The sequence below is a fragment of the Bombina bombina genome, chromosome 11 (genome assembly GCF_027579735.1).
Source record: "Bombina bombina isolate aBomBom1 chromosome 11, aBomBom1.pri, whole genome shotgun sequence".
NCBI classification, from domain to species: Eukaryota; Metazoa; Chordata; class Amphibia; order Anura; family Bombinatoridae; genus Bombina; species Bombina bombina.
The window spans coordinates 126,474,074-126,498,208 of record NC_069509.1 but is presented as its reverse complement, the minus strand read 5'-3'; the positions used below and the strand labels follow the sequence as shown (position 1 = coordinate 126,498,208).

General features: G+C 38.7%; 1 protein-coding gene across 1 annotated transcript in view; it reads left to right on the top strand.

Moving 5' to 3' along the window:
- Positions 1–24,135, top strand: part of LOC128642097 (cytochrome P450 2K1-like) — a 126,634-nt gene that overhangs the window by 28,268 nt on the left and 74,231 nt on the right. The window contains exon 2 of the mRNA XM_053694755.1: positions 23,154–23,316. Within this exon, the coding sequence (XP_053550730.1) occupies positions 23,154–23,316 (163 nt within the window). The remainder of the gene's footprint in view (positions 1–23,153; positions 23,317–24,135) is intronic.

Sequence of the window (24,135 nt, the reverse complement as noted above, 5' to 3'; positions counted from 1 at the left end):
AATAAAATTACTATCATTAACTAAATAATTCCTATTTAAAACTAAATAATTACCTGTAAAATAAAGCCTAAGCTAGCTACAATATAACTAATAGTTACATTGTAGCTAGCTTAGGTTTTATTTTTATTTCACAGCTAAGTTTGTATTTATTTTAACTAGGTAGACTAGTTAGTAAATAGTTATTAACTATTTACTAGCTACCTAGCTAAAATAAATACAAATTTACCTGTAAATAAAAATAAAATAAAACCTAACCTGAGTTAAACTAACACCTAACCTTACACTACAATTAAATAAATTACATTACTTAAATACAATTAACTAAATTACAACAAAAAAACACACTAAATTACACAAAATAAAAAAGAAATTATCAAATATTTAAACTAATTACACCTAATCTAATAGCCCTATAAAAATACCCCCCCCCCCCCATAAAAAAAACCCTATAGCCTAAACTAAAATGAAAATAGCCCTTAAAAGGGCCTTTTGCGGGCACTGCCCCAAAGAAATCAGCTCTTTTACCTGTAAAAAAAAATACAAACAACCCCCTAACAGTAAAACCCACCACCCACACAACCAACCCCCCAAATAAAATCCTATCTAAAAAAACCTAAGCTCCCCATTGCCCTGAAAAGGGCATTTGGATGGGCATTGCCCTTAAAAGGGTATTTAGCTCTTTTTCAGCCCAAACCCTAAGCTAAAAATAAAACCCAAAAACAGTTCTTGATGGAGGTGCGCCTAAGGTGACGTAAACGTAAGTCAGTGCAAACAATCCGATGTGAGGCCGCTTTTCTTTATCGTATGTCAACGGTTAGAAAATCTGTAGTGGGAAAACAGGAAGGCGCCAATAGGGTGATAACGTTTGAGACCCTGACAGGTAAGTATGAGGAAAAAGGGTACTCACAAGTAGGGCGGCACTTAGACGTGCCAAACCAAGCAGGCCGGGACCTCAGCGTCGCCCGGAAGACTCAATAAGGCAACAACCAATCGTCAGGCCGGACCAAATTCCGTATGGCCAGTCAAGAGCACTGGATGCTGCCACACCTCTCTCTTCGTATGCCGATTCCAAACACTGGCAAGAGGATAGGAGATAGGGATATCACGTGTGTGGCTCTCCCGATTACCGAGAGTTTAATTACCACACGCCAACAAACTGGAGAGAGGTGTGGCAGCATCCAGTGCTCTTGACTGGCCATACGGAATTTGGTCCGGCCTGACGATTGGTTGTTGCCTTATTGAGTCTTCCGGGCGACGCTGAGGTCCCGGCCTGCTTGGTTTGGCACGTCTAAGTGCCGCCCTACTTGTGAGTACCCTTTTTCCTCATACTTACCTGTCAGGGACTCAAACGTTATCACTCTATTGGCGCCTTCCTGTTTTCCCACTACAAAAATAAAACCCACCCAATAAACCCTTAAAAAAACCTAACACTAACCCCTAAAAACCACTTACAGTTTTTAAAGACCGGACATCCATCATCATCCAGCCGGGAGAAGTCCTCATCGAAGCCGGTAGAATTCTTCATCCAAGCAAGCAGAAGTCTTCATCCAGACGGCATCTTCTATCTTCATCCATCCGGCGCGTAGCGGCTCCATCTTCAAGACATCCGCCGCAGAGCATCCTCTTCTGACGACGGCTAACGAAGTATGAAGGTTTCTTTAAGGGACGTCATCCAAGATGTTGCCCCTTGAATTCTGATTGGCTGATAGAATTCTATCAGCCAATCGGAATTAAAGGTGAAAAAATCCTATTGGCTGATGCAATCAGCCAATAGCATTGAGCTTCAATCCTATTGGCTGATCCAATCAGCCAATAGGATTGAGCTCGCATTCTATTGGCTGATTGGAAACTGTAAGTGGATCTTCGGGGGTTAGTGTTAGGTTTTTTAAGGGTTTATTGGGTGGGTTTTAATTTTAGATTAGAGGTTTGGGCATAAAAAGAGCTAAATGCCCTTTTAAGGGCAATTCCCATCCAAATGCACTTTTCAGGGCAATGGGGAGCTTAGGTTTTTTCGATAGGATTTTATTTGGGGGGGTTTGGTTGTGTGGGAGGTGGGTTTTACTGTTGGGGGGTTGTTTGTATTTTTTTTTTTACAGGTAAAAGAGCGGATTTCTTTTTTACAGGTAAAAGAGCTGATTTCTTTGTGGCAATGCCCCGCAAAAGGCCCTAAGGGCTATTGGTAGTTTAGTTTAGGCTAGGGTTTTTTTAATTTTGGGGGGGGGGGCTTTTTTTATTTTGATAGGGCTATTAGATTAGGTGTAATTAGTTATATTTGATAATTTATTTTTTATTTTGTGTAATTTAGTGTTTGTTTTTTTGTAATTTAGTTAATTGTATTTAATTAATGTAATTTATTTAATTGTAGTGTAAGGTTAGGTGTTAGTGTAACTCAGGTTAGGTTTTTTTTTACAGGTAACTGTATTTATTTTAACTAGGTAGCTAGTAAATAGTTAATAACTATTTACTAATAAGTCTACCTAGTTAAAATAAATACAAACTTAGCTTGAAATAAAAATAAAACTATTACTTAGATTGTAGCTAGCTTAGGGTTTATTTTATAGGTAAGTATTTTGTTTTAAATAGGAATTATTTAGGTATTAATTGTAATTTTTATTTAGATTTATTTTAATTATGTTAAAGTTAGTGGATGTTAGGGTTAGGGTTACCCTTAGGGTTAGGTTTAGGGGTTTATAACTTTAGTATAGTGGCGTTGACGTTGGGGGCGGAAGATTAGGGGTTAATAAGTGTAGGTAGGTAGCAACGACATTGGGGCAGCAGATTAGGGGTTAATAAGTGTAGGTAGGTGGCGGCGATGTCGGAGGCGGCAGATTAGGGGTTAATAAGTATAATGTAGGTGTCTGCGATGTCGGGCGGCAGATTAGGGGTTAATAAGTGTAATGTAGGTGTCGGCGATGTCGGGGCGGCAGATTAGGGGTGTTTAGACTCAGGGTTTATGTTAGGGTGTTAGGTTTAAACATACATTTTGTTTCCCCATAGGAATCAATGGGGCTGCTTTACAGAGCTTTACGCTCCTTTATTGCAGGTGTTAGGCTTTCTTTTAGCCGGCTCTCCCCATTGATGTCTATGGGGAAATTTGTGCACGAGCACGTAAAACCAGCTCAAAGCAGCGCTGGTATTTGGGTGCAGTATGGAGCTCAATTTTGCTCAACGCTCACATATTGCCTGCTAAAGCCGGGTTTAGGAAAACCTGTAATTGCAGCACTATAGGGAGGTGAGCGGTGACAATAACTTGCAAGTTAGTACCGAGCCATTCATAACGCAAAACTCGCAATCTAGCCGTATATTTGCAGAGCATAGTAAGGGGAAATTAGTCGAAACTGCCACCAGATGGCAGCAAATATCTATAAATCCCAGCTCTAACTAAGAAAAAACGTACAACACCAGATGAACACAATTTCCTAAAATACATTATAATAAAATATCAACATATCCTCAGGATATAAAAGGAGTATGTATAATACAGACGTAATCACAGCTAGATAACATAGCGGCGCCATTTATTTCGTTGTCAGCCTAAAAAATAAAGATTTGCCTATAATGGCGGATCTTACTGAGTGCCCCTCTCTCTTTCAGTACCACACTAGAAAGCGAAGTGATCAGACAATCGCGCCAAACTGAGGGGGGAGAAAACTGACAGACACAGTGAAGGCCACTATGTTGAGTAGATGCAGATTAGCAATCTTACTGAGATCAGTTGCATATCACACAGACACGATGCTCCTAAATTGACACAAACTCCCATATTGCAAAAGAGAAGTTTCCTGTGCTGTAAGGAGTTTAGGGGCTGAAATATGTGCTGCAATACTTGCTCAGCAATAACTGACTGCGTAATGGCTCACCAAGCGCGCAAACTAAACGTGCCAAAAACAGTCCGATCCCTCATATATGTATAACTATAAGGGAATCTGAACAAACTCATGAGCCCTAATTAGATTAAAAACCATATGAGGGACTCAGACACAATCAAATTTGTCCCTAAAACACTGTGCCCCTATGAACAGAAAGGCACTGGAAATATCCATACAAACGGACCGTGCAGGGAAATGAAGTGTGAGGGATAACATCAGTAACACTATTGTTATTTACGTCCCCACACACCCCGAAGCTTGGTCTTTTCTCATAATTGACCGGCAATAGAAGCGGCAATAATCCCTGATACTGGCTAAAAAAATAGATAGCTGCTCAGCCGCCAAATATGCCACACTTATGGATATATATACAGAAATATACCAACCTCTCATGAGAGTAGCAAGTCCCACTAGGTCCCTTATTATCCCAGTCCTTCCTTTATTCTTATGAAAAATATACTTGAAAGGACTTACTCTCTAGGGTCTTCTACTGTGAAGCAGTCACAGTACTTTCAGGTCTATCAGCTTCATCCGACCTCTGACAGAGACCTGAAGAGAAATAAAAGCAGAGTAACCAACCCTGCTTTTCTATATAGGGGTTAGCATAAATTGTTGGAGGAGAAGCAAGGACTACCCTGCCGACCTCTAACAGCTAATAGCCACCACAACTCTTACTCAAGAGGATTACATGAACACAGCATTGCCCCAATCCTTGCTTGCAGGAAAACTACCCATTAAAGGATCAAAATTCTTAATTTTCTTCAGAGCACCACCTTCGCACACCTCCATGATGTACAAAGGCAAAGAATGACTGGGGATTATGGGAAGTGGGAGGGATACTTAAAGCTTTTGCTGGGGTGTTCTTTGCCTCCTCCTGGTGGCCAGGAGTTGAATTCCCACTAGTAATTAGAATGAATTGTGGACACTCCATGCCATTGGAAAAAAAAGTTTTGAAGTGGGTGGCCGGAGTGCGGGGTATTAGAATGGCATTGCTATATTAAAAAGGCCCTGTAAAATATCGCTTAGATTCTGGACCTGATTTTAAAACATGTAAAGTTTACCATAACTTCAAGAAAAAAGATGTGGTATCAGAATCCGCTGATTCCAAAAACTCAGATTGACCACATGGGCGCGACCATGCTGCAAAATTACATCCCAAGACAATGATGAAGTAAGTGGAAGCCTACACACTAAATTAAGTGTATATCACCCAGCTTTTATAAACTACAGCTAGACTCAGCAGAATATAAATACCTACTAAGCTGGCCACATGAGCATAAAGGCACAACCTCATTGAAATCACTCCTTTACACAAATAGCTATACTCTTAGCTCCACTCAAGGAAATCTCTCAAAAAGCAACAGCAATCTATCCACAATTAATATTATTACTGGACAGAGCTATTATAGGACTACTAGCTTAGCTGGAACCTTGTGCCTCTGGTTTAACTGATAAAAATAATAATGTCGCCCAAGAGACTATCTAAATCAGAGAGAACTCTCAAAAGCCATCACAGCACATCCACGGAACTTAACAACTTTTTCAAACCTCTGGAATCCTCAGAGCCCTGCACTGGGCCCTCAGAAAAAAACAACCTCTTCACTTTTTTCTCCTGAGACACAAGCACCTGAGATGGCAGAATCCATGCAGGTCTCAAAATCCCTTCTGGAATCTATCCCCTAAAAAAACAAGATTTTACAAACCCAATTGCCCAGGTTAAATCCTGCCTCAAAGAAGAAATATCTAAACTTTGCAAAGAGATGAATGAAATAGGAGATAGGGTGGAAGCTTTAGAGGAAGATACTGAAATACACCAATCTGAAATCGCAAACCTTCAATAGAATGTACAAGCTCAGAACAATGTTATATTGCAACTCCAGGATAAACTGGAGGACATTGAAAACTGGAGCAGAAGACAACATTTAAGAATAAGAGGTGTACCAGAATCAATTGTCCCAGATGTTCTTGACGCATATTTACAAGGACTATTCCAGCACCTTAAGGGTCCAACTTTCACAACTCCAATTGCCATGGATAGGTTCCACAGAGCCCTAAAACCCAAACCAAAGGAAGGACAACCACCAAGAGACGTAATATTTTGCTTCCGGGAATACCAAGATAAGGAAGATGTAATTAAACAAGCCAGATACGCTATATCACTATGTTATCAAGGTTCCACGTTATCCATTTTTGCTGATTTATCACAAAGAACTTTACAAAGGAGGCAGGAATTTCTACCCCTCACGACCATCTTGAGGAAACACAACATCGCATACAGATGGGGATTTCCATGCCATATTCAACTTTCCTGGAATGGTCATTAGAAAACCTGTATGGACCCAGCAACATAAAAGAATTCTGCAAAGAAATCAACATTTCAACCCCAGACCATATCCAAACCTCCTTTTTACCAAGATCACAGATGGATAGCCCAACTACATCAACTCCAAGACCTCAAAGAACCTCGTGGCAAACATCTTCCTTTAAAATACATAAGAAATCCCTTGGTCCCCAGTCCTAAAATGGGTGAGATCATACTGGTTTTGATATAGTTAACTTCTAAAATAATGCCTTTTAGCCTTAATGTATAGGCTTCCATTAAAGCTTTTCAGCTTTCTTTATGAAGAGTCTATAAGCTCTACAAATATTGCAAATTAGGGATCCTAAAGCACCCTCTTAAATTGTATTGTATTTAATTAGTTTTATTTCCTTTTTTTCTCTTTAGATTTATAATCTTGTTCATTGACATTGTATTAGAAAATGTTTTACCCACACATTGAAAAATGTATTGTTAATTCTCTACATCCCATTTTTAAGGGGAAACTGTTTGTTCTACTTAGTTTAAATTTGTCAGGGTGCCAGGAATCAGACTGAGACAAGAAGTGCAAAAATAATCACACCTTTATTAATAGCAAAAAATAATAAAAAGTCCACAAGTCAAATAACAAGCCAGGAATCAAAACCAGAACTGGTATTCAGACGAGTCAGGAGCCAAAGCGAATAGTCAGATGAGCCGGAATCAGGAACAAGGAGAACAGCATAGTCAGGAACAAGCAAGGGATCAGGAACCAGGAGGGACGTTCAGACAGCCAGGTAATACACAGGAGCTCTCACAAACAGGTCTGAAACAACACAAGGGCAAAGCATACTGAACAGAGGCCCATTAAATAATAAGTGATGATATCACAATTCTGAGACTGCATCCTGTCTCACACGGATAATGTTCACCAGTCTGGCCATAAGAGGGCATGCAGGAAATGAGCAGCATCACACAGTATGCACCAGAGTCAGCAAGAGAGAGGTGAGTAAAATGGCTGCCAGCAGCACATGGTAAACAGATCAGGGAAAAAACCCTGACAGTACCCTCCCCTCAACGACCCCTCCCCCGCGGGAGGACAAAAGGCTTATTGGAGAAACGGGCATGGAAGGCACGGAGGAGGGCGGGAGCATGAACATCAGAGGAGGGAACCCATCAACGCTCCTCCGGACTGTAGACCCTCCAGTGAACCAAATACTGTACGCGGCCCATGGACATACGAGAGTCAATAATGCTGCTGAACTCATACTGCTCATGGTTGTCAACAAAGATAGGGCGGGGACGAGGCAACACAGTGGTAAACCGATTACAAACCAATGGTTTCAAGAGGGAGACATGAAAAACATTGGAGATGCGCATTGCAGGAGGAAGGTCAAGAGCGTAGGCCACAGGATTGACCCATCAAAGTATTCGAAAAGGACCAACATAACAAGGAGCCAGTTTATTGGAAGGCACACGAAGGTTCAAGTTGCGGGAGGACAGCCAAACTCTCTCACCAACCTGGTAGGAAGGTGTGGGCAGACGCCTACAATCAGCCTGGAACTTTTGGCACTGCATAGAACGATGAAGGCAATCCTGAATCTGCACCCACGTGGAACGGAGTTGCCGGAGATGCTCCTCCAAAGCCGAAATACCCTGAGACATGAATGAATCGGTCAATAAGGATGGTTGAATCCCATAATTCGCCATGAACGGGGATAACTTGGAGAAAGCATTAATAGCACTATTATGAGCAAACTCTGCAAAAGGTAACAGTTCAGACCAATTATTGTGGTTATCGGAGACATAGCAACCGAGGAACTGTTCCAGAGCTTGATTAGACCGTTCCGCAGCCCCATTGGATTGAGGGTGATATGCCGAGGAGAAGGAAAGCTGGATGCCCATTTAAGCACAAAAGGAAGCCAAAATCTTGGAACAAACTGGCTAACCCCGGTCCGACACTATCTCTTTGGGTAACCCATGTAAACGGAAGACCTCCTGGGCAAAAATTGAAGCAAGCTCCTGAGCGGTAGGCAACTTCTTCAAGGGAATGCAATGTGACATTTTAGAAAAACGGTCAACCACCATAAGGATAACAGTATTGCCATTGAAAACAGGGAGCTCAACAATGAAGTCCAAGGAAAGATGTGTGCAAGGACGCTCACCATTAGCAATAGGTTGAAGAAGACCAACAGGAAGACGTCAAGGAGTCTTATTCTGTGCACAAACTGAGCAGGAGGCAACATACGCAGCAACATCAGAACAAAGAGCTGGCCACCAGAATTGTCGAGTGATAGACCAAATCATTTGGTTCTTGCCTGGGTGACCTGCAGCTTTAGGATAGTGGTAAGTGTGCAAAAGTTTAGTTTGAAGATTCTCAGGAACAAAACACTTACCACTAGGTTTCTCAGGAGGTGCATTGGTTTGTGCAGCCAGGATTTCCTCCCCCAAGGGAGAAGTCAAATTAGTACGTATGGTAGCCAAAATATGGTCAGGAGGTATAACTGGAGTAGGTACAGACTCCTCTTTGGACAAAGGCGAAAATTGTCGAGAGAGGGCATCGGCCCTAACATTCTTACTACCAGGCAGGTAGGAGACCACATAATTAAACCGAGACAAAAATAGAGCCCATCTGGCCTGTCGGGGCGACAAACGTTTTGCTTCAGATAGATAAGTTAAATTCTTGTGGTCAGTAAGAATGAGCACTGGCACGCTAGTACCCTCGAGAAGATGCCTCCATTCTTTGAGTGCCAAAATTATGGCCAGTAATTCCCTGTCGCCAATTTCATAATTGCACTCCGCTGGAGACAATTTCTTAGAGAAGATACCACACAGATGCAAGGAACCTTCAGGCGTAGGACGTTGAGACAAGAGGGCACCTAATCCAGTCTCAGACACATCGACCTCAAGAACAAAAGGCAGGACAGGGTTAGGATGAGCCAGAACTGGAGCGGCAGCAAAGGCAGTCTTAAGACTATCAAAGGCCTTAATGGCAGTAGGTGACCAATGGAGTGGATAATTCTCTTTACGGATCAAGTCTGTGATAGGTTTGACCAAGGAAGAAAAGTTTTTAATAAACTTTCTATAGTAATTGGCGAACCCCAAAAAACATTGAATAGACCGAAGACCAACAGGGCGAGGCCACTGCAGAACTGCAAATAACTTGTCAGGCTCCATGGAAAACCCTGCAATGGAGATAACATAACCTAGGAAGGTTACTTGAGTCTGATGGAACTCACATTTCTCGAGATTACAAAACAGGCCGTTCTCACGTAGTCTCTGAAGAACCCGTGTAACATCAGAACGATGAGCCTCAAGTGTGGGTGAGTGTATGAGGATGTCGTCTAAGTACACCACAACACACTGTTGCAACATATCTCGTAGGACATCATTAATAAATTCCTGGAAAACAGCAGGAGCATTACATAGGCCAAAGGGCATTACAAGATACTCATAATGCCGGCTCCTGGTGTTAAATGCTGTTTTCCATTCGTGGCCCTCCTTGATCCTAACGAGATTGTCCGCTCCTCTCAAATCACGTTTAGTAAAGGCTGTAGCTCCCTTGAGGCGGTCAAAGAGTTCCATAATGAGCAGAATAGGGTAAGCATTCTTAATGGTAAGACCCCTATAATCGATGCATGGTCTTAACTTGCCACCCTTTTTCTTCACAAAGAAGAAGCCAGCCCCTGCAGGAGAGCAGGATTTGTGGATGATCCCCCGCGACAAAGCATCGGCAACATACTCCTCCATAGCACAATTCTCCGCAACAGACGGAATGGCTCCGGGTTGTAGGTTTATGGCACAATCGTAAGACCGGTGAGAAGGCAACGTACCAGCACGCACCTTGTCAAAAATGTCTAGGAACTCTCGGTACTCCTCTGGCAATTGAGGTACTGAAGACGTGCACAAGACTTTAACTGGTTTCCAAAGACAAGTGGAAATACATTGCAGAGACCACAACAAAATATCGGACCTGCGCCAGTCGAGACTGGGATTGTGCTTTTGGAGCCAGGGATAACCCAGAATAACCGGATAATGCAGAGAGTTTATCACCTGGAACTGGAGGGTTTCAAAATGGAGAGCCGCAACAGCCATGGATAACGGAGTGGTTTCGTGAGTAACGAGTGTGGGCTGAAGGGGCCTGCCATCAATGGCCTCAATAGCAAGTGGAATGGACCGAGGGAAAACAGGAATGGCGTGCTTTGATACAAAAGCACTGTCAATGAAATAGCCCGCAGCACCGGAGTCAACAAGAGCCTGGATGACTATGGAGGAGTCCACCCAAGAATGGACAACCGTGACCAAAGGTTTCTCCTTTAGCAGTTTTGGGGACGAGGATAAACCACCCAAGGTCTGCCCCCGACAGGACCTTAGGTGTGAGCGTTTCCCGGCCGTGTAGGACAAGACTTCAAAAGGTGGCCCTGTAACCCACAATAGAGGCAGAGCCCCTCCCTCCTCCTAAAGGCCCTCTCCGCCGCAGAGAGACATGTGAATCCCAACTGCATCGGCTCAGAAGTACCTGGTGACTCTGGACCAGGAGGCATGGAAGGAGAGGGAGGCATGGGTGGGAAAGAACATGTAGGAGACAACGGAACAGGAGGCTTCCACGAGCGCTCCTTGAAAGAGGGCCTCTCACTTAGTCTGATGTCAATTATGATCAAAAAAGACACCAATGCCTCGAGATCTTCTGGTAAATCTCTGGCAGCAACTTAATCTTTAATCGCATCAGAGAGCCCATGTAAGAAGGCGGCAACAATTGCTTTATTGTTCCAACCTACCTCTGCGGCAAGCGTATGGAACTCAATGGCATATTGAGCAACAGATCTTGTACCTTGCTGAATGGACATAAGTCATTTAGCAGCAGAGGAGGAGCGAGCCGGAACATCAAATACCCTTCGAAAGGAGGCCACAAATTCAGGGTAATTTGAAATCACAGGTTTATTAGTCTCCCACAAGGGATTAGCCCAGGCAAGAGCTGTGTCAGAGAGTAACGAGATGAGAAATCCCACCTTAGCTCTGTCAGAGGGAAATGCCTGAGGTAACATCTCAAAATAAATGCCCACCTGGTTCAAAAACCCTCTGCACTGATTAGGATCGCCTCCATATCGCTGAGGTAGAGGTGCAGAACCGGACATGCTCCTGGTAGGACTAGGTGCAGCAGCGGAAACAGGAACAGCCATAACTTGCGGGACACTTTGGTCCAAATGTTCAGTGCGAGTCAGCAGGGTTTGCAGGGCTAGTGCAAATTTATCCAAGCAGTGATCCTGTTCATCTATCCTGGAAATTATGGCAGGTAAAGGTGGATTATTAGCACCATAAGGATTCATGGCCCTTGCATGATGTCAGGGTGCCAGGAATCAGACTGAGACAAGAAGTGCAAAAATAATCACACCTTTATTAATAGCAAAAAATAATAAAAAGTCCGCAAGTCAAATAACAAGCCAGGAATCAAAACTAGAACTGGTAGTCAGACGAGCCGAGTCAGGAGCCAAAGCGAATAGTCAGACGAGCCAGAATCAGGAACAAGGAGAACAGCATAGTCAAGAACAAGCCAGGGATCAGGAACCAGGAGGGACGTCAGACAGCCAGGTAATACACAGGAGCTCTCACAAACAGGTCTGAGACAACGCAAGAGCAAAGCATACTGAACAGAGGCCCTTTAAATAATAAGTGATGACATCACAATTCTGAGACTGCATCCTGTCTCACACGGATGATGCACACCAGTCTGGCCATAAAAGGAAGTGCAGGAAATGAGCAGCATCCCCCACAATGCACCATAGTCAGCAAGAGAGGTGAGTAAAATGGCTGCCAGCAGCACATGGCAAACAGATCAGGGAAAAAACCTTGACAAAATTGTGTTTGGTTAAACTTGTTTATTATACTTTTTTTATTCACAAAAACCTTGAGTGATACACTAATTCTTAAACTACGACACAAAATGCACTTACCACTAAGAAAACATGCTTAACAATCTTTAAACAATCTATGGCTTCGCAAATTAACAGACCAGAAATGCAGTATAATTACTTTAAACACCAAAGGGCTTAATTCACAAATTAAGAGATCCAAGGCTTTTCATGATCTAATTCATAAGAATGGAAGTATACTGTTTCTTCAAGAAACCCACTTTAAAAAAGGGAATGAACCCAAATATTTTTCATCTCATTACCCCACTCACTATCATAGTAGTAATCTAAAAAATGGAGTTAGCATTTTATTCCATAAATCCATACTATTTGAACTTATTCATAAAGAGCAAGATAAAGAAGTAAGATACTTAGGTATTAGTGGGCTATTATTCGGCAAATCGATTACCCTAGTAAATGTTTATGCCCCGAATACAAACCAGGCTACCTTTTTTTTAAAAATCACTAACTCTACAATCACATTTTCCAAAGGCTTATACTAGCGGTGATTTCAATCTACCACTAGACCCTCAGATTGACAGTTCCAATACTCAATTGATAGACCGTAACAAAACCCATCATTCAGTCTGGAGCGACTTCTCTCTACTAAACTTACACAACACTTGGAGACACTTACATCCCCTTAAACATGATTATACCTTTTTCGCCAACCCCAATAGATACTATTCTAGAATAGATTACATAATGGCAGATAACATATCAATAATAAAATTGAGAGACTCCTGCATCATTCCCATAAGTTGGACAGAACACTCTGCAGTGCATTCATCTGGCCTTCAATTCCCACAAGACACTTCCAATAGTGGGTAGACAAAGTTCTATTATCTGACTCCTTGATAAAAATTGATATTGAAAAAGCTCTACAAGAATACTTTGAGATAAATAATACCCCTGAGATATCCCCGGGAACCAAATACAGTGAGCGGACCCTGCACGAATATCAATAAACCTCTAGCTCCCCTTGTGAGGTCCCCTAGTGAACCTAGTGATAGATAGTATATAGAGTGAAGAGGCGAGCGCCACAATAGGCTAAGGTGATAAGGTAAATGGCTACGAGATGGTCTAGACTACTAAACAATTAAAATATATAATTTAATACATATCATGCAAATATTAAAAATACAGTACAAGTCATGGATCCATGTATAACAAAAAAGTATAAAATCACATATAAAAACACATATAGACCAATGTGTCTTGGTATAATCAGAAAGTCGCAGTCCTGTGTGATAAGGATACCAGAGGTTCCTAATGTAAATACACCAATAAAGATACAAATCCAAATGAAAGTCTAAATCAACAGTCCCAAAAAAGTCTAATCCTGAGTGTCCGTGATGGTATAATGCAAATGTCAGTTTCCAATAAATTAGTGAAAAAATGATGAAGTGAGCTGTGAAAAAATATAACTGAGAAAAAAACTTCACTAAAAATCGTTCATGAAAAAATATAAAACTATAAAAATGATACAAATGTGATGAAAAAATAAACGTAAAAAAATCTGTGAAAAAACAAGGTGAGAAAAAGAATATATGTGATATCAGAGTATAGTGGCAAGTTCCTTAATCCATTAAGGTCCGTGAATGTCTCCAATAAGTATGCAAAACTTTCCTTAAATAACCTATGGGAAAAAAAACAAAAACAGTGCTGCAAAAAAGTTATACAAATAGAACCAGGTAATGGTAATAAACTTACTTTGGTTATGTCGACGCGTTTCGGCCTCTGAATAGGCCTTTATCAAGACTAAATAACCAAGGTAAGTATGTGATATATTAATAGTGTTTTGTCCAATCACTGAGTGTCAATTTTGGCGCCGTTATTTGGCTCTGCCCACTTCCTGTAGGGAGTATTCTGGGTATGGGCATACTTCCTAATAGCCCTTCTTTGGATAATTCTAAGGGGGATATGTAATGCCTTCTTATCTCTAGATAGCTATGCAAAGTAATAAGCTTTATCTTAATCTTCAAAGTTATTTTGTGTGTAGAATTATATTCCCGGTATTACGGTCTGTGACGTCACTTCCGGAATGTACATTTCGGTTTCGGGTAGGTGAGTGACGTCACTTCCGGAATAAACATTTCCGGTTTCGTTTCTAACCAGATATTATAATTTGGGAGGCAAGATTGAAAACACTATCCCTTAGTGAGGACACCACTCATTGTCGCTATACTATAATCGATGCATTATTATGAATCTAAACAGTAAGATCAAACTGAGTAGAATGTAAAGGGGACAAACTATAAACATTTCCGGTTTTGTTTCTAACCGGATGTTATGATTAGGGAGGCCATATGAGTTAGACTGATGTAAGCAGATACAAAGACACGTATGATTGCAATCATATAAGAAAACTTAAGGTAGCAGTCATGTAAAAAAGATTTAAGGTAGCAGTCATGTAAAAAAGACTTAAGGTAGCAGTCATGTAAAAAAGAATAACGGTCAAAAATCATCATAAAACACAAATGAATATATCATAAACGACTCTATAAAAATACTACATTCCATAAGATATGGTAAAATATTACATTCCATAAAATGGTTAAAATGGTTAAAAATGTATATGAAATACCCATATTATAAATAAAAATGTGCCATAAAACATATAAGAAACACATCAGAGAGATATCTTAAAATACATATAAGAAATACCCACATTATGATGTAAGAATTTTTTTTTAAATATACCATAAAACACATCAGGGAGATATCTTAAATTACATCCTGAACACTGATCAACGTTTAGATAATGTGGATCTATAGAGGGCAACTGTTATTTATACTTGACACTGGAGCTTAAGCTTCCATGGTGTGGGCTATTGTGAAAAACAATTGATGGGAGACTTATGGCTGTTAGTTGGTAGAGGAAATAAAAATACTGCCAATAGAATAAAATTACCAACATCAGTAAAAATATCAGTGAAGATGTAAGGAATATGAAAATTCTAACGAATGAAGTGATAAATATTACTTATCTATGAATATAAGTGTGTGATTCCAGTTAGTATTAGCGTCTATTCAGATGGACGAGGTGTACTAAATCTTCTTTGTTGTTTAAGCCTTTTGGGTATAAGCAATCTAGTGTGAAAATCCATTTGGACTCACTCAAAATAAGTTTTTGTTCATAATTTCCACCTCTCCAGTTTTTTTTTATTTTTTATATCCCACAATATTTAAAATATTTCAGATCTCCACCATGAGTAGTGGAAAAATGTCTATATAGTGGGGTATCTGTATTCTTTTTTTCAATACAGAGTATGTGCTCTCTTATTCTGTCCCTAAGTAATCTGGTAGTCTGTCCTATATACTGCAGGTTACATGAGCATTGAATTAGGTATATAACACCTTTATCACAGCATTTGATCAAATCTTTGATCATATATTTTTCATTTTTATGATGTGAAAAAAAGTTATTGGTTTTCCACCCATTTTTGCATGCCTTGCAGTTTGGACAGGGGTAAAATCCTTTGATAGTTTTATTAAGACAATTTACTGTTCTTTGACCTCTTTGTTTAGGGACACTTGGAGCTAACATGTTTCTCAAATTATTTGTTTTTGTGTATATAAATGTAGGCTGGGGGGGTCAATTTTTCTCCAATCAAGTCGTCATCTTTTAATAGTATCCAATGTTTTCTGAAAATTTTCTCCATTATATGTCTATTGGCACAGTATTCTGTAATCAGTGCGACGTTGATAATGTCAGCATCGAGTTGTTTCGTCTTCGTGTTCTTGTATTTTAAAAGATCTTTACGGTCAGTAGTCCTGACTTCCTCAATTTTCTCATTCAATAGTTCCTCTCTATACCCTCTTTCTAGAAATCTTTGTTTCACAATGTTAGCCTGTTCCTCCCATTTCTTTGGGTTAGAGCAATGCTTTTTAACTCTTAGCAATTGTCCCTTGGGGATATTATCTTTCCACATAGTATGGTGGCAGCCAAGGTTGTGGATATAATTCTTACAATCGACCTCCTTAAAGAAAGTCGATGTCTCTACATGCCCATCAACAATCTCTATTTTGAGATCCAAGAAATGAATGGTCTTTTTACTATATTTGTAAGTGAATTTTAGATTCATCCTATTCAAGTTCATCACATCTATTCTATGTTGTAGATCCTCAAGCGTGCCTCTCCAAATAAGAAATATGTTGTCAATGTATCTTATATATAGGACCAGGTCCGTGCCAGCTGGGCAGGAGTCCCAGAAAATCTGCTCCCATGACTGCTACCTTAAATCTTTTTTACATGACTGCTACCTTAAGTTTTTTTATATGATTGCAATCATACATGTTTTTGTACCTGCTTACATCAGTCTAACTCATATGGCCTCCCAAATCATAACATCCGGTTAGAAACGAAACCGGAAATGTTTATAGTTTGTCCGATACTAGGATTTTCCCCTTTACATTCTACTCAGTTTGATCTTACTGTTTAGATTCATAATAATGATTATAGTATAGCGACAATGAGTGGTGTCCTCACTAAGGGATAGTGTTTTTAATCTTGCCTCCCAAATTATAAAATCTGGTTAGAAAAGAAACCGGAAATGTTTATTCCGGAAGTGACGTCACTCACCTACTCGAAACCGGAAGGTACATTCCGGAAGTGACGTCACAGACCGTAATACCGGAAATATAATTCTACACACAAAATAACTTCGAAGATCAAGATAAAGCTTATTTCTTTGCATAGCTATCTAGAGATAAGAAGGCATTACATATCCACCTTAGAGTTATCCAAAGAAGGGCTATTAGGAAGTATGCCCATACCCAGAATACTCCCTACAGGAAGTGGGCGGAGCCAAATAACGGCGCCAAAATTGACACTCAGTGATTGGACAAAACACTATTTATATACCACATACTTACTTTGTTTATTTAGTCTTGATAAAGGCCCATTCAGAGGCCGAAACGCGTCAACATAACCAAAGTAAGTTTATTACCATTACCTGGTTCTATTTGTATACCTTTTTTGCAGCACTGTTTTTGTTTTTTTCCCATAAGTTATTTAAGGAAAGTTTTGCATACTTATTGGAGACATTCACGGACCTTAATGGATTAAGGAACTTGCCACTATACTCTGATATCACATATATTCTTTTTCTCACCTTGTTTTTTCACAGAAGATTTTTTCACATTTATTTTTTCATCACATTTGTATCATTTTCATATTTTTATATTTTTTCATGAACAATTTTTAGTGAAGTTTTTTTCTCAGTTATATTTTTTCACAGCTCACTTCACCATATTTTCACTAATTTATTGGAAACTTCCATTTGCATTATACCATCATGGACACTCAGGATTAAACTTTTTTGGGACTGTTGATTTGGACTTTCATTTGGATTTTTATCTTTATTGGTGTATTAACATTAGGAACCTCTGGTATCCTTATCACAAACTGCGACTTTCTGATTATACCAAGACACATTGGTCTATATGTGTTTTTATATGTGATTTTATACTTTTTTGTTATACATGGATCCATGACTTGTACTATATTTTTAATATTTGCCTGATATGTATTAAATTATAAATTTTAATTGTTTAGTAGTCTAGACCATCTCGTAGCCATTTACCTTAACACCTCAGCCTATTGTGGTGCTCGCCTCTTCCCTCTATATCCTCGGGATCCCTTTGGAAAGCCCATAAATGCGTCATTAGAGGCATGCTGATGAAGCACAAAACCACTAAAAACAAGCAAAATAAAGAAAAATACTTAACTCTAACCCAAGAAATTAACATACTAGATTACATTCATAAGAGAAACCTAACAGATACAACAACTTAAACAAAACTAAGTCAAGTCAGATCCCAACTTAATGAATTCCTTGATATCAAATTTCAAAATACTGCCTTTTTACTAAGACTAAAATTCCATACTCAAGGTAATCAACCAGGCAAATTGCTAGCAAGAGCACTCAAAATTAAAACTAACGCATCATACGTTCACTCCTTAACAAACAGCAAATCAGAAAAATTCATAGACTCCAAAATTATAGCAAACACGTTTTGAGAATATTACTCTAAACTATACAATCTATTCCCTAACTGCCCTGATAACACTCACACACAAAATTACAACAATTATCTTAACCCCTTGGAACTCCCCCAGATCCATTCTAAACACTGCCAATCTTTGTCTGAGCCCATCACAACACAAGAGTTAGATAAAGCCATAAAATCCTTAAAACAAGGGAAAAGCCCTGGTCCAGACGGATTTAGCAGCTTTTATTACAAGAACCTGAAATCCCTATTAATGCCATCACTCTTAAATCTCTGCAATCAGACAGATTCAGAAAACCCATTCTCAGAAAATATGCTGGAAGCTTATATTACACTCCTACATAAACCAGGTAAAACATCTACTAACCCAGCCAACTTTAGTCCCATATCACTTCTCAATGTAGACCTCAAAATATATTCAAAAATCTTAGCCAATAGGTTAAATCCCATTCTCCCACACATCATCCATACCGACCAAACTGGCTTTGTTCAACAGAGGGAAGCCAAAGATAACACGGTCAAAGTAGCCCATCTTCTTCACTATACTCAACATCAAAAATTACCCACCCTTTTCTTTTCAACAGATGCAGAAAAAGTGTTTGTGTCAGGGTTTTTTCCCTGTTTTGTTTGCCATGTGCTGCTGGCAGCCATTTCACTCACCTCTCTTGCTGACTATGGTGCATTGTGGGGGATGCTGCTCATTTCCTGCACTTCCTTTTATGGCCAGACTGGTGTGCATCATCCGTGTGAGAAAGGATGCAGTCTCAGAATTGTGATGTCATCACTTATTATTTAAAGGGCCTCTGTTCAGTATGCTTTGCCTTTGCGTTGTCTCAAACCTGTTTGTGAGAGTTCCTGTGTATTACCTGGCTGCCTGACGTCCTTACTGGTTCCTGATCCCTGGCTTGCTCCTGACTCTGGAATTACGGTTAAAAACTCAGAGTACAAAATGGCATTGTTTGCCGACGATCTCCTTATGACTCTTACTGAACCATCTAAATCTCTCCTGATGGCCCACTCCATCCTCCAAAAATATAGCATAGTCTCTAATTTTTCAATCAATTTTGGGAAATCAGAGATACTCCCAATACATATACTACCAAAGGAATTAGCAAACATAAAAGTCATTGCCCCTTTCAGTATTAACTCCAGATCACTACAATACTTGGGAACTCACTTAACCCCAGTCTTATCAGAATTAGTCAATTTAAATTATGATTCCCTTATTACAAATATAACAGCAAACACCTCACAATGGCTCCCTAAACATATATCTTGGATGGGGAGAATTAGGGCAGCAAAAATGACACTATTACCAAAATTCTTTATATCCTGCAAATGGTTCGAATCCCTCTGCAGAGGGTTACATTATATCCAAACTACAATCTCTCCTCAATTCATATATATTTAAGCTAAAAAAAACAAGAATATCGAAATAGACTCTTTATAGGCATCCTGACCAGGGGAATTAGGAGTACCAAATCTCCAAGAATTTAGAAATGCAATATACCTCTCCAGAATAGTTGACTGGTGTTCCCATGAAGAACATCACCACAAACAATGGGTACAATTAGAACATGAATTGTGGGACTCCCCCCAGCTGGGCTCTCTATGTTTGATGGAGAGACCACAAAACAAACAATCCCATAACAATATTAACCCCATTATCTCAGAAACTTTTAAAGTATGGGACAACATAATTAAAAAATACCCCAACATCTCCTCACAACCCTCTCCGCTTACACCTATTCTGCATAACAATAGCTTTTAACCAGGTATTAACATCATCCCATCAGGGCCAAAAGATATACACCTACTCCTTTCTATGTATTTGTTAGAGGAAAAAAACAGCCTTCTACCTAAACATCTTTTAGAACACTTAGGCGACGGGTTCCTTACTAAATGGTTTAGGTATTATCAACTCAACCATTTTATATAAAATGACCAGAACTCAGACTCCATTTGAAAAGCTGTGTAGTTCATCTTCACCAATACATCACATAATTTCACTAACATATAAACTTCCAAACAAACCTAAAGCAGAGATTATTCGCACTTTCACCAAATCATGGGATAAGGAACTGACATACTTGTTGTCAATTCAAGATTGGAATACTATTTTTGTTAACATTCATAAGTCAGCCTACTCTTCCAAACATCTGGAAACTGGAAACACTAAGTTATTGACTACACTGTCAGAAAAAATGTGCAAAAATTGTACCTTTAGGGGTACAATAGCTTGTCACTGGGACAGTACCCTCAAAGGTACACCCACTGTACCCTTTAACATGGGTACAAATTGGTACCCTTGCAGATTGTACCTTTCAAAGGCAAATATGTACCTTTGGTGACTATATTGGACCTCAGTGCTATGGTACCATATAGTACCCTTAAAAATAGTGCAAATCTAGCCTTTTAAGGGTACTGCCCCAGTGACAAGCCCTTTGTACCTCTTGATGGCAAATTTGTACTCAACACAGCATATTATAAATTCTGTTCCATTAAATTTATTATATAACATTCAAATATGCATATATTGCGTATTTACTTTTCAGACAGTATTACAATAGCCAGACTACAGTTTTTTAAAAAAGTTTGGATACTGTAGCCATATAGCAAATCCAAATAATGCTACAGAACCACCTGAAAGAACCAGACCAAACAACCAATTCCAAAAAGAGCTACTCAATGTGTTTTATATCACTCTGTACTAGACTCTAAAAACACCCCATTTAATTTAGGGTGATATGTCACATAAAACATAAATATATAGAAAACAACATAATAATAAAATATAACTCTAACGAAAAGAAGGGGGATTCAGGGGAGGGATAAACAATAAAACTCACAACCACACATTGATCTGTCACTCTATGCAAAATATATGCAAATGCATCTATTTCCCCAGTACACATTTTGGTGATGAACCTGCTACCAATAGATGGAGCTGTGTTACACATGTCAAGGATCTTTCAATCAACAGATGGCGCTATGGGGTGTTACACAATGTCCATGTATGTGACTGGTTAACGGTTACAATTTTTTTTATTTTTTTTAAACTGGTTCTTAAAGGACGAGTCAATACAGTAGATTTGCATAATCAACAAATGCATGATAAGAAGACAATGCAATAGCACTTAGTCAGAACTTCAAATGAGTAGTAGATTTTTTTTAAATAAATTGCAAAGTTATGTCTATTTCCACTCCCCTGTATCATGTGACTGCCATCAGCCAATCACAAATGCATATACGTATATGCTGTGAATTCTTGCACATGCTCAGTAGGAGCTGGTGACTCAAAAAGTGTAAATATTAAAAGACTGTGCACATTTTGTTAATGGAAGTAAATTGAAAAGCTGTTTAAAATTGCATGCTGTATCTGAATCATGAAGTTTAATTTTGACTTGAGTGTCCCTTTAAGCAGCTCGTTTATTTTATAGAGTTTAAAACGAAAAAATGTCTTTATAATTTTAGTTAATGTTTGCTTTATGTTTAAAAGTTAACATCTTGATGCTCTAACTATAAATATTAAAATGTTAAGTGCGTGTTTGCTATTTAGAACCAGCAACACAGTATCATTGAATATATGGGTTATTAAGTTTTTTTTGTTTTTTTTTTGCTTTGCCTGCTTCTTGCATATTACCAACAATGATTTAACATAATTATTTTGCTGTACAACATGTATGTTGCATTAATTTTGAGTGACTGCCAGTTATGTGAAAATTAATAATTGAGGTGTACAAATCATACAGACTTGCAGGGTTTGGCAGCCTTAAACCACCCATCCCCCTCAACCTTTTAGTCACACAAGTTATTGTACCTTTTTGGGGGGATTAAATGGTACAGACATGAACCATTTGACAGTTGGAAACATATTTGTACCTTATTTACCACTGAATAGTACATATTAGTTCCTTAAGGTGTAATTATGATTCATTGAGGGTACACCCCAACCATACCCTTTTTTCTGACAGTGTAGGTGGTACCTAACTCCACAAAGATTAAAATACCTATTCCCAAACTCATCCAACCGATGTTGGAGACACTGCACACAAGAGGGAACATTATATCATATATGGTGGTCATGCCCCAAATTACAACTCTTCTGGAAGGAGGTATCACCAAACATACAAGATACGATAGAATCCCCTATACCAACAGATCCACTATTTTTCTTATTCCACAAATACCCTAAATTACAATCCAAACCCCACAAAAAAACTTTCTCAATTTATGATAAACCGTACAAACCAATTAATCCCTTGAATGTGGAAAAAAAATACGATCCCCACTACCTGAATGTGGATAGAAGAAATCCATAATAACCTCAAATTAGAGAGATGCCATTATTTAACAACAAATACCCTAGATGCTTACCATAACATATGGTTTCTCTTGGAATCCCGTACTAATCTTTAAAAATAAATCTAATCACTTAAAATTGACCACCCCCTTAAAACAGCAACAAGAATACATACAGTTATCAAGGTATCCTTTTCATCATGGTTAATTTCCTTAAGACAACTCACAGCATACTTTTATTTCACATGCAACAGTTTAACAACAAAAAAGGTATAATCACTCAAGCAAACAAAAATTGTTTAACACATGTTCTTTTGTTAATTAAGTTTTATTGTTTATTCAAGTTTATTGTTAATTTTTGTAATATTGAATGAATATGATGGACTCATTAATGAACCTCTATAAATCTGGCATATTATGGTATGATCAGGAATTAAGGACGATAAGGTTTATTGGACTTTCACTTAAACCTGGAAATCAGATATGGATACTCTAGACGCTCAACTTAAAATGGAAAGGACTTTGTAAGAAATGGTCTGTGTCTAGAGACTTACATTGAACCTTAAAGCAATGCCATGTATACCGTGTATCCTTCATATTGTTATGTGTAAAACTAAATAAAAAAAATATTATATATAAAAAAAGACGTAGTATGTCATAGACCTAGAATGTAATACCCCATGATGACAACAAGTAAACTTTGTAAACTGTCACGAATTAACAGCAAACTGTGAAGTAATTTTGTGACTATGTTCATTCTAGTTGGCAGAAAAATATGGAGATGTATTTACTGTACATTTTGGACCTAAGAAAATGGTGGTGCTTGCTGGATATAAGACTGTAAAGGATGCTCTTGTCACCCAAGCTGATGACTTTGGAGAAAGGGCAGATATGCCAATATTTGCCAAAATAACCAAAGGGAATGGTAATGTATACATAGCATAGTGAGCACCTGTACAATTACTAGGATCAGTGATATACATTTTCCTGGAGGAAGTTGGTCACTTTGAATAACTTAATCAGTATTTCTAAAGTTATACGTTAAAATACATACTTTATTTACTTGAAAAGAACATAGAAATTAATCTGAAAAACATTAATAATGATGCATTTACATGGGGTTGGAAATATTAGCAATGAAAATGTCTGTTCATTTGTTTATAGTAAAACACACATTGCAATAATATTGCCTTTAATCCTAGGGATATATAATTTTCTGTTAGATGTAGTAGCATTTTTTTTATTAATGCAGTTATTGGATCATTATTGTTGCTAAGCTTTCAATTTCTGTTGAAAAATCATGGGCAAGATTTTATTTTCTTTCCTGTTATTGGACTATATAATATGGTATTTATTGTTTCCTTCTTAACATTCATGGAATATTCAGCTATTTTATAAGTATTTATTTTTTACAATTTAAGATATGTAATAATAATCTATTAACTTGCAATTTTGGCCTTAGAAAATTGTCAAATTTATCCTTTAAATTTGCATTATCGATAATGATTTTGTAGCCCTCCAATATTTACCAATTGGATGTGTTGTATTGTTCCAGAAAGCGTGATATGGTAGCTCGTTAGGCTTGCTGTACACAGTCTATGTAGGTCTGTCATATTGGCAATTTAGATCAATCTATTTGTCTTGCTGACTAGCCATACTGGTCTTCTATATTTGCTGTACTGGTCAATTAGACTTGTTTCATTTGCTCTGGAGACTTGCCATATTGGTCCATTTAATTTGCCAT